At 47.1% G+C, this 19224-nt stretch overlaps 1 protein-coding gene across 3 annotated transcripts in view; it reads left to right on the top strand.

Moving 5' to 3' along the window:
• The window catches only part of IL27RA (interleukin 27 receptor subunit alpha), a 52605-nt gene that overhangs the window by 13202 nt on the left and 20179 nt on the right, over window positions 1–19224 (top strand). For 2 of the 3 annotated variants that reach the window (XM_063449609.1, XM_063449612.1), the window contains exons 2-4: window positions 8373–8445; window positions 10681–10798; window positions 12041–12210. In XM_063449609.1, the coding sequence (XP_063305679.1) occupies window positions 8373–8445; window positions 10681–10798; window positions 12041–12210 (361 nt within the window). Of the gene's footprint in view, window positions 1–8372; window positions 8446–10680; window positions 10799–12040; window positions 12297–19224 lie in introns of those variants that run through there. The other variant, XM_063449611.1, reaches the window with a different exon arrangement.

Genomic DNA, 19224 nt, shown 5'->3' with positions numbered 1-19224 from the left:
TCAGCTCAATTAAGTGGTCTGGGTGTCGGGTCCCTCTAGTTTTAACCCTGCAGCTGAAAGCATAGCAGTTTCAGAGAAACTGCTATGTTTCACTGAGGGTTAATCCAGCCTCTAGTGGCTGTCTCACTGACAGCCGCTAGAGGAGCTTCCGCGATTTTAAGACACTGAACGTCCATAGGAAAGCATTGAGTAATGCTTTCCTATGGGCGGTTTGAATGCGCGCACGGCTCTTGCCGTGCATGCGCATTCGGAGCTGAGCGGCGGAGGGATCCCCAGCGCCAAGGGAGTCCGGCGCTGGAGAAAGGTAAGTGCTGAAGACACACACACACTCTCACAAACAGATGCATACACACTAGCTAACAGACACACACATTTACTGACAGAGACACACTCAGCGACACATACATACACACTCACTTACAAAACATACTCTCACTGACAAACACACACTCACTAACAGACATCAGACTCACTAACACAAACACACTCAGTAACAGACACACACAGTAACACACTCAGTAACAGACACACACAGTAACACACTCACTGACACTCACTAGCAGACACACTCACACTAACAAACACACTAACACTCACAGTAACACTAATACACACACACTAACACTCACAGTAACACTAACACACACACTAACACTCAAAGTAACACTAATACACACACACACTAACACTCACAGTAACACTAACACACACACACACAAACACTCACAGTAACACTAACACACACACACACAAACACTAATACACACACACACACACTAACACTAATACACACACACACACTAACAATAATACACACACACACACACACACACTAACACTAATACACACACACTAACGCATTTTTTTTTTTAAATTTAATCCCCCCAGCCTCCTTACCTTTTGGAGTGCTGAGGGGATTCCCTGGGGTCCAGTGGTGCTGCTGGGCTCCTTGGAGGCCGGTCACCCGGCGGGCAGTCAGGCGGGCGGGCAGTCAGGCTGGCCGGTGCGCGAGGGAGCACTCTCCCCTGAGTGCTTCCTCTTCAGCTCCCTCACGCGCCGCGTACTGATACCGGCGCCGGAAGATGACGTCATCTTCCGGCTCCGGTATCAGTGCGGTGCGCGAGGGAGCTGAAGAGGAAGCACTCAGGGGAGAGTGCTCCCTCGCGCACCGGCCAGCCTGACTGCCCGCCGGGTGTAAGCAGGGCCAGCCTCGGGGGGCCCGGAGGTGGCTGGCTCCTGGGGCCCCCAGGAGAAGAGGCTGGCCCAGAGCGTACATACCGGGTCGCAGGGGCGGCCGGGCCCCCTGGCGGGCCGGGCCCGGTCGCAGCCGCGACCCCTGCGACCCTGGTATGTACGCCACTGGTTATACAGTTATACTGAGTACGGGGCACACAGGGTGATATAGTTATACAGTTATACTGAGTACGGGGCACACAGGGTGATATAGTTATACAGTTATACTGAGTACGGGGCACACAGGGTGATATAGTTATACAGTTATACTGAGTACGGGGCACACAGGGTGATATAGTTATACAGTTATACTGAGTACGGGGCACACAGGGGGAAATAGTTATACAGTTATACTGAGTACGGGGCACACAGGGGGAAATAGTTATACAGTTATACTGAGTACGGGGCACACAGGGTGATATAGTTATACAGTTATACTGAGTACGGGGCACACCGGGTGATATAGTTATACAGTTATACTGAGTACGGGGCACACAGGGGGAAATAGTTATACAGTTATACTGAGTACGGGGCACACAGGGTGATATAGTTATACAGTTATACTGAGTACGGGGCACACAGGGGGAAATAGTTATACAGTTATACTGAGTACGGGGCACACAGGGGGAAATAGTTATACAGTTATACTGAGTACGAGGCACACAGGGGGAAATAGTTATACAGTTATACTGAGTACGGGGCACACCGGGTGATATAGTTATACAGTTATACTGAGTACGGGGCACACAGGGTGATATAGTTATACGGTTATACTGAGTACAGGGCACACAGGGGGATATAGTTATACAGTTATACTGAGTATGGGGCACAGGGTGATATAGTTATACGGTTATACTGAGTATGGGGCACAGGGTGATATAGTTATACAGTTATACTGAGTACGGGGCACACAGGGTGATATAGTTATACAGTTATACTGAGTACGGGGCACACAGGGGGAAATAGTTATACAGTTATACTGAGTACGGGGCACACAGGGGGAAATAGTTATACAGTTATACTGAGTACGGGGCACACAGGGTGATATAGTTATACAGTTATACTGAGTACAGGGCACACAGGGTGATATAGTTATACAGTTATACTGAGTACGGGGCACACAGGGTGATATAGTTATACAGTTATACTGAGTACGGGGCACACAGGGTGATATAGTTATACAGTTATACTGAGTACGGGGCACACAGGGTGATATAGTTATACAGTTATACTGAGTACGGGGCACACAGGGGGAAATAGTTATACAGTTATACTGAGTACAGGGCAAACAGGGGGATATAGTTATAAAGTTATACTGAGTACGGGGCACACAGGGTGATATAGTTATACAGTTATACTGAGTACGGGGCACACCGGGTGATATAGTTATACAGTTATACTGAGTACGGGGCACACAGGGTGATATAGTTATACAGTTATACTGAGTACGGGGCACACAGGGGGAAATAGTTATACAGTTATACTGAGTACGGGGCACACAGGGTGATATAGTTATACAGTTATACTGAGTACAGGGCAAACAGGGGGATATAGTTATACAGTTATACTGAGTACAGGGCACACAGGGTGATATAGTTATACAGTTATACTGAGTACGGGGCACACAGGGTGATATAGTTATACAGTTATACTGAGTACGGGGCACACCGGGTGATATAGTTATACAGTTATACTGAGTACGGGGCACACAGGGGGAAATAGTTATACAGTTATACTGAGTACAGGGCACACAGGGGGAAATAGTTATACAGTTATACTGAGTACGGGGCACACAGGGTGATATAGTTATACAGTTATACTGAGTACGGGGCACACAGGGTGATATAGTTATACAGTTATACTGAGTACGGGGCACACCGGGTGATATAGTTATACAGTTATACTGAGTACGGGGCACACAGGGTGATATAGTTATACAGTTATACTGAGTACGGGGCACACAGGGGGAAATAGTTATACAGTTATACTGAGTACGGGGCACACAGGGTGATATAGTTATACAGTTATACTGAGTACAGGGCAAACAGGGGGATATAGTTATACAGTTATACTGAGTACAGGGCACACAGGGTGATATAGTTATACAGTTATAATGAGTACGGGGCACACAGGGTGATATAGTTATACAGTTATACTGAGTACGGGGCACACCGGGTGATATAGTTATACAGTTATACTGAGTACGGGGCACACAGGGGGAAATAGTTATACAGTTATACTGAGTACGGGGCACACAGGGTGATATAGTTATACAGTTATACTGAGTACGGGGCACACAGGGTGATATAGTTATACAGTTATACTGAGTACGGGGCACACAGGGGGAAATAGTTATACAGTTATACTGAGTACGGGGCACACAGGGTGATATAGTTATACAGTTATACTGAGTACGGGGCACACAGGGGGAAATAGTTATACAGTTATACTGAGTACGGGGCACAACGGGTGATATAGTTATACAGTTATACTGAGTACGGGGCACACAGGGGGAAATAGTTATACAGTTATACTGAGTACGGGGCACACAGGGTGATATAGTTATACAGTTATACTGAGTACGGGGCACACAGGGGGAAATAGTTATACAGTTATACTGAGTACGGGGCACACAGGGTGATATAGTTATACAGTTATACTGAGTACGGGGCACACAGGGTGATATAGTTATACAGTTATACTGAGTACGGGGCACACAGGGTGATATAGTTATACAGTTATACTGAGTACGGGGCACACAGGGGGAAATAGTTATACAGTTATACTGAGTACAGGGCAAACAGGGGGATATAGTTATAAAGTTATACTGAGTACAGGGCAAACAGGGGGATATAGTTATACAGTTATACTGAGTACAGGGCACACAGGGTGATATAGTTATACAGTTATACTGAGTACGGGGCACACAGGGTGATATAGTTATACAGTTATACTGAGTACGGGGCACACCGGGTGATATAGTTATACAGTTATACTGAGTACGGGGCACACAGGGGGAAATAGTTATACAGTTATACTGAGTACGGGGCACACCGGGTGATATAGTTATACAGTTATACTGAGTACGGGGCACACAGGGTGATATAGTTATACGGTTATACTGAGTACAGGGCACACAGGGGGATATAGTTATACAGTTATACTGAGTATGGGGCACAGGGTGATATAGTTATACGGTTATACTGAGTATGGGGCACAGGGTGATATAGTTATACAGTTATACTGAGTACGGGGCACACAGGGTGATATAGTTATACAGTTATACTGAGTACGGGGCACACAGGGGGAAATAGTTATACAGTTATACTGAGTACGGGGCACACAGGGGGAAATAGTTATACAGTTATACTGAGTACGGGGCACACAGGGTGATATAGTTATACAGTTATACTGAGTACAGGGCACACAGGGTGATATAGTTATACAGTTATACTGAGTACGGGGCACACAGGGTGATATAGTTATACAGTTATACTGAGTACGGGGCACACAGGGTGATATAGTTATACAGTTATACTGAGTACGGGGCACACAGGGTGATATAGTTATACAGTTATACTGAGTACGGGGCACACAGGGGGAAATAGTTATACAGTTATACTGAGTACAGGGCAAACAGGGGGATATAGTTATAAAGTTATACTGAGTACGGGGCACACAGGGTGATATAGTTATACAGTTATACTGAGTACGGGGCACACCGGGTGATATAGTTATACAGTTATACTGAGTACGGGGCACACAGGGTGATATAGTTATACAGTTATACTGAGTACGGGGCACACAGGGGGAAATAGTTATACAGTTATACTGAGTACGGGGCACACAGGGTGATATAGTTATACAGTTATACTGAGTACAGGGCAAACAGGGGGATATAGTTATACAGTTATACTGAGTACAGGGCACACAGGGTGATATAGTTATACAGTTATACTGAGTACGGGGCACACAGGGTGATATAGTTATACAGTTATACTGAGTACGGGGCACACCGGGTGATATAGTTATACAGTTATACTGAGTACGGGGCACACAGGGGGAAATAGTTATACAGTTATACTGAGTACGGGGCACACAGGGGGAAATAGTTATACAGTTATACTGAGTACGGGGCACACAGGGTGATATAGTTATACAGTTATACTGAGTACGGGGCACACAGGGTGATATAGTTATACAGTTATACTGAGTACGGGGCACACAGGGTGATATAGTTATACAGTTATACTAGGTACGGGGCACACAGGGTGATATAGTTATACAGTTATACTGAGTACGGGGCACACCGGGTGATATAGTTATACAGTTATACTGAGTACGGGGCACACAGGGGGAAATAGTTATACAGTTATACTGAGTACGGGGCACACAGGGGGAAATAGTTATACAGTTATACTGAGTACGGGGCACACAGGGTGATATAGTTATACAGTTATACTGAGTACGGGGCACACAGGGTGATATAGTTATACAGTTATACTGAGTACGGGGCACACCGGGTGATATAGTTATACAGTTATACTGAGTACGGGGCATACAGGGGGAAATAGTTATACAGTTATACTGAGTACGGGGCACACAGGGTGATATAGTTATACAGTTATACTGAGTACGGGGCACACAGGGTGATATAGTTATACAGTTATACTGAGTACGGGGCACACAGGGGGAAATAGTTATACAGTTATACTGAGTACGGGGCACACCGGGTGATATAGTTATACAGTTATACTGAGTACGGGGCACACAGGGGGAAATAGTTATACAGTTATACTGAGTACGGGGCACACAGGGTGATATAGTTATACAGTTATACTGAGTACGGGGCACACAGGGGGAAATAGTTATACAGTTATACTGAGTACGGGGCACACAGGGTGATATAGTTATACAGTTATACTGAGTACGGGGCACACAGGGGGAAATAGTTATACAGTTATACTGAGTACGGGGCACACAGGGTGATATAGTTATACAGTTATACTGAGTACGGGGCACACAGGGTGATATAGTTATACAGTTATACTGAGTACGGGGCACACCGGGTGATATAGTTATACAGTTATACTGAGTACGGGGCACACAGGGGGAAATAGTTATACAGTTATACTGAGTACGGGGCACACAGGGTGATATAGTTATAAAGTTATACTGAGTACGGGGCACACAGGGTGATATAGTTATAAAGTTATACTGAGTACGGGGCACACAGGGTGATATAGTTATAAAGTTATACTGAGAACAGGGTTTCAACCGGCACTGGATTAAGATAAGTACATTTTATTTTAAAATGCTTTTTGAGTGTTTCTTTTGCAGGGAATTATTCTATTAAAAAAACAAAAATAATCTGTTTTAACTTGCTAGCTGCTGCAGTTTCACATAGAATAATCACAGCAGCACACTAGATAGGTTGAGCAACGGTTGGTCAGATAGCAGTAGACCCTGACCCAACATGGCTGCTCAGATACATTAACAAAATGTCATATTTTCTCCAAACAAATTTCAATATGGATAATTAAAACTATATATTACAGTATTAAGCTTTGTTAAGTGTAATAAACTTAAAAAGTGAGAAGTAAAAATATGATAACAGTTATCCTTTAATGAATTTCAAGGTTAGAGGCTTAGGGTTAAAGGGTCTCTCCAAGCATCACAAACCAACTGTAGTGGTTATGATGCTAGGAGTACGCTGAAGCGATTCTCCGGTATCGGGCCAGATTGTTTAGCAAAGAGTTTACTCCTACTTTTGTCACCAGGGCTCTCACAATGTCAGCTTAAAGGGACACCCCAGGCACCCAGACCACTTCTGCCCATTGGAGTGGTCTGGGTGCCAACTCCCACTACCCTTAATCCTGCAAGTGTAATTATTGCAGTTTTCATAAACTGCAATAATTACATTGCAGGGTTAACTCCTCCTCTAGTGGCTGTCTACTAGACAGCCACTAGAGGGCACTTCCTGGTTTCTAGCACAGGTTTTCTGTGCTATTGCGTCGCTGGACGTCCTCACGCTGTGTGAGGACCTCCAGCGTCGCTCAATTCCCCATAGGAAAGCATTTAAAGCATTTTCAATGCTTTCCTATGGAGAGGTCTAATGCGCGCATTAGGTCTCCCTCGCCGGCGGCCGCACAGTCGCGATCGGTCTCCCCCGTCGGATTACGTCAACCAGCGGGGGAGGAGCGTGGGCGGACCCGAAAACCACCGCCGAGGGACATCGGCGGGGGTCTCAGGTAAGTCACTGAAGGGGTTTTCACCCCTTCAGCAACATGGGATGGGGGGTGGGAGGGAGAGGGTACCTGCAGTGCCAGGAAAACAGATTGTTTTCCTGGCACTGGAGTGTCCCTTGAAAGGGACACTGTAGGCACCCAGACCTCTTCAGCTCATTGAAGTGATCTGGGTGCTGTGTTCCCTTTTGCAGTTTCCAGAGAAACTGAAATGTTTGCCCTCAGTGGATGTCTACTAGATAGCCACTAGAAGGCTTCTGGAATCAAAACGGACCTTTGGTCCGTTATCTGACACTGGACGTCCTCACGCGGCAGATTTTTCCCCATCCTAAGGCGAGTGCGCCCATTGCTGCGCATGCGCATTAGGTCCCCCCCACCAGCACTGAGGGACATCAGGTCGGAGGGAGTGGGGGACCCTAGAAATCTATAGTGCCAGGGAAATGGCTTTGTTCCAGGCTGGTTAATGAGGCAATATCCCTGTATGTGCAGCATCTCAAATATAAATACTGCACATACAGACTCCTAGCAGCATCACCACTTAAAAATTCTGAAGTGGTCATGGTGCTTGGAGTAAACCTTTAAGCAGTGGTTCCCAATAGGTATTCGCCAGATGTTTTAAAACAACAGATTCCATGATGCTTTGTCAGGCATTCCAAAGGCATGCAGTGTGCTCTACAACATCCGGGGATCTAGCTATTGGGCACATCTGCTTTAAAGGGTAGCTGTATTTAAGATATTGTTACCTGTAACCCATATCATATATCATATCATTATACCAACTTTCATAGGGTGAACCCAGGGCTCAGGAATTAAACTGATTGAAAAATAGTTGCCAATTATTGTTATTTTACTGCACCTTCCTCACAAACCACTAACTGTCTATCTTTCGCTCAGATTGGGATGACTCACTGGTGCTGGCTCAGAGCTGTAGGAGTTTTTCTCCTCCTGTTTGCGGGTGATCTTGGAGGTGAGCTTTCCACTATGTATTAAATGATTTAAAAGTAATTAATAAAATTGTATAATTCTGTAAATACCTTATGATCTTTTATAGTATTGAAGATGCCCTGAAAACATTCATAGTGAGGTACACACCCTGTGAATTTTTATAGTGGTATACAAACCTGATCCTGTCCTGTCTGTGTCACTCAATGCTGGGAGGGACTCCATGTCCCATAGCTCCCTCCTGTCTGTGTCACACTGTGCTGGGAGGGACCGACTCCATGTCCCATAGCTCCCTCCTGTCTGTGTCACCCTGTGCTGGGAGGGACAGACTCCATGTCCCATAGCTCCCGCCTGTCTGTGTCACCCTGTGCTGGGAGGGACAGACTTCATGTCCCATAGCTCCCTCCTGTCTGTGTCACCCTGTGCTGGGAGGGACCGACTCCATGTCCCATAGCTCCCGCCTGTCTGTGTCACCCTGTGCTGGGAGGGACAGACTTCATGTCCCATAGCTCCCTCCTGTCTGTGTCACCCTGTGCTGGGAGGGACCGACTCCATGTCCCATAGCTTCCTCCTGTCTGTGTCACCCTGTGCTGGGAGGGACAGACTCCATGTCCCATAGCTCCCGCCTGTCTGTGTCACCCAGTGCTGGGAGGGACAGACTCCATGTCCCATAGTTCCCTCCTGTCTGTGTTACTCTGTGCTGGGAGGGACAGACTCCATGTCCCATAGCTCCCGCCTGTCTGTGTCACCCTGTGCTGGGAGGGACAGACTTCATGTCCCATAGCTCCCTCCTGTCTGTGTCACCCTGTGCTGGGAGGGACCGACTCCATGTCCCATAGCTCCCTCCTGTCTGTGTCACCCTGTGCTGGGAGGGACAGACTCCATGTTCCATAGCTCCCTCCTGTCTGTATCACCCTGTGCTGGGATGGACAGACTCCATGTCCCATAGCTCCCTCCTGTCTGTGTCACCCTGTGCTGGGAGGGACAGACTCCATGTCCCATAGCTCCCTTTTGTCTGTGTCACCCTGTGCTGGGAGGGACAGACACCATGTCCCGTAGCTCCCTCCTGTCTGTGTCACCCTGTGCTGGGAGGGACAGACTTCATGTCACATAGCTCCCTCCCGTCTGTGTCACCCTGTGCTGGGAGGGACAGACTCCATGTCCCATAGCTACCTCCTGTCCGTGTCACCCTGTGCTGGGAGGGACAGACTCCATGTCCCATAGCTCCCTCCTGTCCGTGTCACCCTGTGCTGGGAGGGACAGACTCCATGTCCCATAGCTCCCTCCTGTCTGTGTCACCCTGTGCTGGGATGGACAGACTCCATGTCCCATAGCTCCCTCCCGTCTGTGTCACCCTGTGCTGGGAGGGACAGACTCCATGTCCCATAGTTAGCTCCTGTCCGTGTCACCCTGTGCTGGGAGGGACAGACTCCATGTCCCATAGCTCCCTCCTGTCCTTGTCACCCTGTGCTGGGAGGGACAGACTCCATGTCCCATAGCTCCCTCCTGTCCGTGTCACCCTGTGCTGGGAGGGACAGACTCCATGTCCCATAGCTCCCTCCTGTCTGTGTCACCCTGTGCTGGGAGGGACAGACTCCATGTCCCATAGCTCCCTCCTGTCTGTGTCACCCTGTGCTGGGAGGGACAGACTCCATGTCACATAGCTTCCTCCTGTCCGTGTCACCCTGTGCTGGGAGGGACAGACTCCATGTCCCATAGCTACCTCCTGTCCGTGTCACCCTGTGCTGGGAGGGACAGACTCCATGTCCCATAGCTCCCTCCTGTCCGTGTCACCCTGTGGTGGGAGGGACAGACTTCATGTCACATAGCTCCCTCCTGTCTGTATCACCCTGTGCTGGGATGGACAGACTCCATGTCCCATAGCTCCCTCGTGTCCGTGTCACCCTGTGCTGGGAGGGACAGACTTCATGTCCCATAGCTTCCTCCTGTCTGTGTCACCCTGTGCTGGGAGGGACAGACTCCATGTCTCATAGCTCCCTCCTGTCTGTGTCACCCTGTGTTGGGAGGGACAGACTCCATGTCCCATAGCTCCCTCCTGTCGGTGTCACCCTGTGGTGGAGGAGAAACTAGACCATGCCCCTTAATGCAATGAACCAGAATCGTATTAATAGATTAATCCCAGCAAATTGTAACCATACCATTGGATGTGTTATATTCCCAGTATAGCCTACACCTTTTAATGATTAAATCACTTTGTTCACCAGGAAGTTATTCATTTGTTTACTCGTTTATTATACAGGAAATTCCGAAGTTTGTTCACTCTGCTGTACATTTCTACGTGAAGACCGCGGCTTAAATTGTACATGGGCTGGTAATGCAAGCGCGCAGTACACCCTCCATTTACAGAGCCTGAAATTGTGAGTGTAAGAATGCTAAACGCACATAGCATGTACCCAATGTTTTCCAATGTTTTTAGTTAGGTGGGGAAACACAAAACACTGTATAGGACTATCAGTCTGGGCCTAAACGCAGTGGGAGGGTCCGTCTGTGGTAGCGAGACCACCTCTCAGTGTTTGGTCTGGACAGTGTGTTCAGTATCTGTATCTGTGGCAGTATGTCTGTCTGTGTATCAATGTTTGTGTGTCTGTACGAGTGTATGTCTAAAAAGTCAACATGGCTGCTATGTGAGTCTCACATACAATGTCATGCTAATGTAGCAACAGGTACACAATACGCGGCACAATATATACAAATTGCATTCTGAAATGTATGAACGTTTTGGTGCCTGGTGCTGAGTTCATCAGTTTGTATAATCCGTATAATATATTATCCATATCTGAACAGGCCTTCAGGGATAGGATAAGGTTAGGTTGCAAATTATTATTACTTTTTCTTAATATGGTCAGCACTTCAATTTATACACTAATCCTTCATCAGAAGTAGATTTTTATGTAGACTGGTTTATCTATACTGAAAAATCTAAATCTAAGTTCGAATATTGCAGCCATATATTTAGCCTTATGATAGTACCTTAATCTGAAAATGAGTATTAAGAAAACGCTTACCCTTTTTTGGCGGGACAGTCCTGACTTCCGATCCCTGTCCTGGCTTTGTTCCCCGGTGCTCTACTTTTGGGGATACAGAAGTACTGTGCTCAACAAGCATAGCGCAAGCACATCAGGAGACACTCTCGTGCTATCCTCAGGGCAGTCACACCAGGCTGACCTGTCATTCTCTGGGCAGACCCGTCCCCTTTCCATAGGTCCACTCCTTTGGGCTAAGCTAGTGATGCAATTCATGTCACTGATCCACCCAACTTTACCCCTCTCCCAAGGCATCCCACTTCACAGGACGTCAAAGTTGGGAGGTATGTTATATGTATGTGAGTATATTTTCAGAGTAGAACTAACCATTCGGAGCTTCGGAATCATGAATTGACTTGGCTCAATTAGAATAAAGGGAGGGCCCCAAACTGATAACCTCTTAGGGCCTGAAGAATCTTAATCCCTCTTTGTACAAATGATATTCTTCCAGAGAATGTGTGCATTACAATTACAAAATGATTCCCAGGAGTACGGGGATGGATGTCAATAGGTAGCATCTGGGACCTGTACAATTTGGTAGCACATAAAATCTCCTGTTTTTGCTCTTTCTTACAGCAACATTAATAAACCTAACACGGTTTTAAATTTTACTTCCCTGCTGGGCCGAACCTCGATACTGATTCCGCGGAAGAGCCTGACGAAAAACGACCATTACCTTTTGAAGCTAAAACGTGGAGCTGAAGAGGAGGGCTACTACTTCACCTACGATGACGCTGACAAACATTGTATGAAGCCATGGACAGGGCACGGGGCTAGAGACAAACACATTAGGGGTTATTCACTTTACTGAGAAACATGTAGAATTGATGAAGTAACTGTACATTCCAGGCCAAAATTACTGAATTGGAATAATCAAAGTGGTGGAGAGTTGTGTTAGTTCTCCATAGTTCCAAGTTGAGTGAATAAAGGATCCATGTAGATGGGAATTGTGGGTAAATGCATAGTAAAGGACATCTACCACCTCAAAATGTTTTTGAATGTGATAATCCATTCATCAAGTTTGGAAAGAATTTTTTAAAATTAAGTATATTTAAATAATAAGAAAAACATGTCTATACATTTAGTATATGACAGAATCCTTCAGCCATATACATACACCTTGGGTCGGACAGGCTCTGGGGAGATAGCGCAGCTCAGCGGACATGGGCACATGTATGAGTGTGGGGATGGATGCTTGCAATTGGCTGTATGTGTGTATGGGAGTGGTTATATGTTTGGTGTAGGGATCATCTTACCTCAGTGCCTCTTGGGAGATGGGCCAGCAAACTATTTACCCTTACTCTATTGCTCCTGTTTGTCCTGGGCCTTGGAAACTTTCTGCTTAAGGATGGATGTGGAAGCAATCCTGTCTGCCCTCAGAGCTTCAGCTGCCTTGGATGGTGGTAGGCCCCTCCGTGAGCAATTTGCTCACCTCCAGCCTGGTTTGGCTGCCAATGTGCCCCCCACTCCCAGCAGGCAGGCCTCTGCTGGGGCCTCCCATGCAGCCACAGCGCCTGTAGGCGGTAAGAGCACGGGCCAGCGCTCTCGCCTGAGTCCTGATGCGTCTTATGTGGACAGTGGGCCGGGGGCGCAAGAAGACGGCCTGCACAGCCCAGACAGCCTGGAGCATCTGGGAGGCCTTGCCGGGCGCCACACGGTCGGCATGATGGTGGACCTGTGACGGTGCCGGCGTTGGTGAGTGGGCCATGCGGGGCGCGGCTGTGCCGCCGTTAGAGGGTGGAGGGGGATCCTCCCCGGGTTCTGGTATGTCCTCTGGGGACAAGGGTCGGCCAGGGGGATCCCCCTCTCCTCCCCCTGCTTCTGGCTATTGTTCCCCCTTCTCATCCCTCCCTTGTTGGGCCCCCATCTCCCATTCTGGGTCCCTCCCTTCCCTCTGTCCTCCTTTCTAGCACCCTCTCTCTCCTCCCTTCTTTCACCCTCCCTCCTGTCCCCTCTGTGTCTCCTGCTGATCCCTCTTTCTCCCCTGACTACTTACCTCGGCTGCCCTCCTCTGCGGGGTGTGAGCTTACCTTCTCTTCGCTGCTCTTCTAACAGGATCTGGCTGCTGTTCCTGGGACTGCCCAGCAGGTGGTGCCTGGAACTCCTGCAAGGCTAATTACTAGTGAAAGTGGACTTATCTCAATCCTGCCAAGATCTTCATCAATTCCTTTGCCGCGGGTGGACCATCGGGCATCGGCTGGTGAGTACTGTACTGTTTCTTCACTGCAGTCAGGGGGTCCCTCGCTGGGGGGGTTCCTGACGGATCTTAGGAGTTTATGGATCAGTGGGAACAGGGGACGCAAGCATGCAGGGATTCCCCCTTAGATAGTCAGCTTCAGTCGGTATGGTGCACCGCTCAGCAGCCGCTAGAGGTACAGGCTGTACAAGGGGTCATAGGGTCCCCCTTCGCCTGTGGTTAGTGTCACTACTAGCGTTCCTTCTGCGGTGTTGGTAAAACCACCACACCTGCTGTCCTCGGCGCGGTAGTCAGCGCCGTTGAGGTTCCCCTGGCGATGAGTGTCTCTCCGGGTGTCACCGACGTGGTGTGGAGGTCCGCTGGTATGTGTTGGTCCGGACCTCTGGGTTTGCACCTGAAGCAGGAAGTTAGGGAAAAAATTTGGAAGGGAGCATTTGTCAAGGTTTTCTCCCTCCTGCCAATGGAGGAGGCTCCTCCACTGGTGGAGAAGGACGGCAAGGAATCAGAGAAAGACAAAGAAAAATACAGTTACTGAAAGATCCACAAGACTTTCAGAATTGGATTTGGCATTTTCCATATTGGCTAGTGTCGTTGGGGAAAAGGCTCTGTTGTTCTGCTACCAGGACACCATTTGGAACGCTTGTATGGCGGGCTGGTGGAAATATAACAAGCAATTTCATCAACGGTTAGCGGTGCCCCCCTCAATTTCCTGGGACCAGATGGACATTGGCCTCTGGCTTTCCATTATGACCCACCCGGTGCCGCAGCAGGGTGGTTTCTTGTCCTTTTTTGGGTTGGCCAGTGGGGGGGATCCTCCGCCTCACCAGTCACGCAACAGAGGCCAGACTGTTGTTGGAAATTTAATGACAGTCATTGCAAATGGGGAGCCTTGTGCCGTTTCAAGCAGGAATGCTCCACCTGCGGGCGGTGCTAATCCCGCTTCCCGATGTTTCAAGCGGGGAAAAGCTAGTGAGAAAGGGGATCTGAGGTCTAAGGGCGACTGTCGTAAGCACGATGAGCCAGTGGATCGCCAGTTATAGGAATCGTCAGGCAGCCAACGTCTTCGAGCACGGTTTCTGGATTCCTTTTACTTGTCGCCCCCCACCTCGCTGCTGGTTCGGAGCCTTTGGTCGGTCTGGGATTTCCCGCATGTGGTTCGGGAGAAGCTTCGCAAGGAGGTGTCTCTGGGTTGCATGGCGGATCCCTTTATTGACCCCCCTTTACCGGACTTGCGGGTCTCCGCCATGGGCGTGGTGCCCAAAAAGGAGCAGGGAAAATAGAGTTTGATTTATCGTTTGTCATACCCTCCCGTACCCTCAGATGTCCTACGCGTCCTTTGACGTGGCAGTCGGCATGGTCAGGGCTGCAGGCCCCGGGGCCTTGTTGGCCAAGGCCAACGTGGAACCAGCCTTTCGTTTGCTGTCGGTGCATCCAGAATGTTATCATCTTCTGGGTTGTGTTTTTGAAGACATGTACTATGTGGATATGTGCCTCCCGATGGGCTGTTCCATATCCTGTTTCTACTTTGAGTGCCTCAGCACATTCTTGTAGTGGGTGGTTAGGAGGGAGTCAGGGATCGACTCCCTGCTGCATTACCTAGATGACTTCCTTTGTGTGGGTCCGGACGATTTGCCTGCCTGTGCGCTGCTGCTGCGGGTTTTGGGGGATGTTTTTCGACCCTCTAGCGACCCTCTTGGCTTATGACAAAACAGTGGGTCCGGTCATGTGTCTCAGCTTCCTGGGCATTTATATTGATTATGTGCCTTTTGCCCTCTGATAAGATTCAAGGCTTACGGCGGGAAGTGTCTATGGCCCTAGGACAGCATAAGATCCAACTGCAGAGCCTGCAGTCGTTGCTGGTTTAGCTGAATTTTGCCTGTCTGATCATGCGATGGGGCGGGTCTTTAACAGGCGTCTGGCTGCGGCGATGTCCAGGGTCATTGAACCACGGCACTTCATTCGGCTTATTCGGCCTCTGCGGGATGATCTGGCGGTCTGGTACTCCTTCCTGGCTGCCTATAATGGCTGGTCTTACTGGCAGGCGCCGGAGGTCTCTAACACGGACCTACATAAATTCACAGATGCGGTGGGCTCGGTTGGGTTTGGGGCAATTCTGGGCTCTAGATGGTGTGCTTCTTCTTGGCTGGACAGTTGGCATGTTTCTGTCCTAGCTAGAAATCTAGCTTTCCTAAAAGCTCTTCCCCATTCTGGTGGCTGTGGAGGTTTTGGGGTCCCAGTTTCAGTATAAACAGGTTGTTTTTCACTGTGACAATCTGGGGGTGGTTCAAGCTGTCAATCGGCTAACAGCCTCCTCCCCTCCAGTAGTTCGCTTGTTTAAGCGATTGGTGCTCCAATGTTTATGTCTCCATGTGTATTGTCGGGCGGAGCATATACCTGGCATTTTCAGTGTAATGACGGATGCTCTCTTTCATTCGCAGTGGTCGGAATTTCGGGCTGTCGCCCCGCAGGCGGATCTGGAGGGGACTCCGTACCCGGTGGAGATGTGGTCGCTTGGTCTGGCAGATTGATGGACTTGGTCCGTGGGTCGGTCTCCAGGGCCACGTGGACTCGATACAGTAAGGAGTGGTGTGATTGGGACAAATGGGAGCACGATCAGGGTGGCTTTGGTGACTCAGCTGCCCGCCTCTCAGGGCTTTTGCAGCTCTTGGATCACTGGGAGTCCGCGGGTAAGTCCCCCTCTGCGATCTCATTAAGTTTTTCTTAGCTTCCTGTTCAAGCTACATGGGTGGGAAGATTCTACCAAGGCATTTGTAGTGTGCCAGGCACTGAAAGGCTTGAGGCGGCGAATTGCTTCCGCGGATGTGAGAAGATCAGTCTACGCTGTGCTCCTGACAAGATTGTGTGGGGTGCTCCCTCGGGTCTGTTACTCAGTTTTTGAGGTCCATCTATTCACTTTGGCCTATTCCCTGGCATTCTTTGGGGCTTTGCGCATTGTGGAATTGGTGAGCCCTAGTAGGCGCTGCAGTGGTGGGGTTTTGTTTGCCGATGTTCAGTGCGCTACGGATCATATCGCAATTAAGATCCGACGCTCGAAGACCTCCCCTCCCACGCGCCCTCTTTTCTGTTTGTTATTTTTCATGTTACAGCTAGCAGGGGGCGTGTCCTTGCCAATAGCGTTTTGAGGGCTATTACAAGGTCAGGTCTCAACCTCCCCTGCTCTGTAGGGTAAACTTTTAATTTACTGATTTGGACATGCCCACCAAGATAAAAGCCGGCTGGTGGTAAGCATTAAAAGGAAAAGGGAATTTGGTTTCGACGAGGGGGAGGCAAGAACTCAGTGGGCACGTTGGTGCATAGGCACATGGTCTCTTTCATTGGCAAAGACGTTTATGTTAGCTGTAGGGCCTAGGTGTTATTTTATATGTCAAGTTATGGATTATTTATGTATTTATCTCTGGTTATAATTAAATGATAAAGTTAATAAATATTGGATGAGTCCTCCAGTCTTATGTTTAATAAATGCTGTGGCCTGTTTAATCCAAATTTGGTGTCTGTCTTTATTAGGGGGGGTGGGGAGGGGGGTATTTGGGTTAGGCTCCGTTATTCTTATTTGTACCACATTCCCCACTACATCCATACTAGTGCTTGAAAACCGACAGTTAGTCTCTATGGTCTCCCATGCTTCTGTGTAAGGAGTGAAGTCGGGAAGATCATAGAGACAAACTGTCCGATTCAAGCTTTCTGACAAAAGGTGTATGTATATGGCTGAAGGACCCTGTCATATACTAAAGGTAGAGATGAATTTGTCTATTTTTTTTAAAACAAGTATTTAATTTAATAAAATATATTTCCTTATATAAATAATTGATAAAATGATCATTATATTAAAAATAGGTCACAGTTGTCTTTTAACTCTAGTAAGCTAAAGAAAACTAGAATGTTGTCTTTTATTTACTAATTGAATTCTGGTGATAAAAAAATGGAATACTAAATTGGCAAACTATCAGCCCGTACTTAGCCGAGTGGGAAATATAGGTCACTTTGAGACTTTTACCTGCACTTGTCAATTTAGCATGATTTATAAAGTTTGTTACCAAGCTCTGAATTTGCACCAAAATTTACAGATTTGGGGATAACAGACGTTGATTAAAGAACTATTTGAGTTTTCGATAATTAGAAACCCAAATAATAATAATTGATGTACCCGAAAAGCCCAACTATTACATGAAAATACAAAAAAAACTAAAGTTAAACCAGCTACAGCAAATTAAATAATTGTCCGGCTGTGTAGCCAAGAAACAAATCGTAGGCCTGTCCAACCTTCGGCCCCCCGAATGTTGCTGAACTACAACTACCATGAATCTTTCAATGATATCCAGGGAATCATGGGAGTTGTAGTTCAGCAACATCCGGGGAGCCTTTGCAAAATATTCATACCCTCTGAGTTTTCTGTGAATGGCCCTAACTGATTGACTTGGCTGTTATAGCGAATTCTATTACTTCATTTATTTCTAAAACTAGACCAAACTACGCACGCCGGGTTATTCAGTGAGAATTCAAAGTTCATTTCAGATTTAAGGTTAAACTAGCCATATTTGAAACATTCTGTAAGTCAGCTATATTTTGAGTTTAGTTATTTTTGCCTAAAATTTGAAAGTCACTATTAATTCTCACTTTCGTGAATAACCATGCTAAAGTTTTATTCACTAAATAGTGAATTGTGGTTAAAACAGATTTGCACTAAAATATCCACTCTATCGTTACTATTTATTAAATAGTGAAATGTTGTAAATTCATCAGTGAATTTCAAATTGTTCAGCTATCGCGGCCTTAAATCTACATTGATGAAGAAATCAGTGCTTTGTAAATAAAATGTCATTCTATCGATAAGTCAGGGACGTTTTCATTTCTATTTCATTTGCATTGGAATCGTTATTAGGATGCTACAATGGCCACCAGAGGGAGCCGGTATATAACGATATTTGTTAATTCTGTCATTTGGGCTGAATTGGGTAAAGTTGATCATTAAGCCCTACAGTTTAGAGCTATATATACCTGCATTGGTAAAACAAAATCTCCTATCCAGACATTTTTTCCAACTTTAAATTTATAAATTCAAATTAAATCAGCATAAATTTACATTTCTCCTAACAATGGCTGAAGAAGGGCAAGTTTGTTTGAGTCTGTGTGGTTGGGGGGGGGGGGGGGGAGGTTTTAAGAGATTTTATGATCTACTGAAACTATCTTTTTCCAGACAGACTAATTTACTGATGTTTAACTACACACTGAATGTGCTGTGTAGCTCAGTTATACGGTTATACTGTATACACAACAAAAATTCTGAGATCTTGGAAAAAGGTACATTTACATACCTACCAAGTGTCCCTATTTTGGAGGGACAGTCCCTATTTTGGGCCAAAACCCCTCTATACATCTTTTTTTATCCTAATGTCCCTCTTTTCTGGGAGCTTCACTTTGCTAGTGTGTCTGAGTGTATAACAGAACTCCACAGCAGTAATACTCCCAGTAATGTGTCTGAGTGTATAACAGAGCTCCACAGCAATAATACTCCCAGTAATGTGTCTGAGTGTATAACAGAGCT

This window comes from Pelobates fuscus, chromosome 3, assembly GCF_036172605.1.
Source record: "Pelobates fuscus isolate aPelFus1 chromosome 3, aPelFus1.pri, whole genome shotgun sequence".
NCBI lineage: Eukaryota > Metazoa > Chordata > Amphibia > Anura > Pelobatidae > Pelobates > Pelobates fuscus.
The sequence above is the reverse complement of the archived record's forward strand: the minus strand, read 5'-3'. Positions and strand labels throughout refer to the sequence as shown.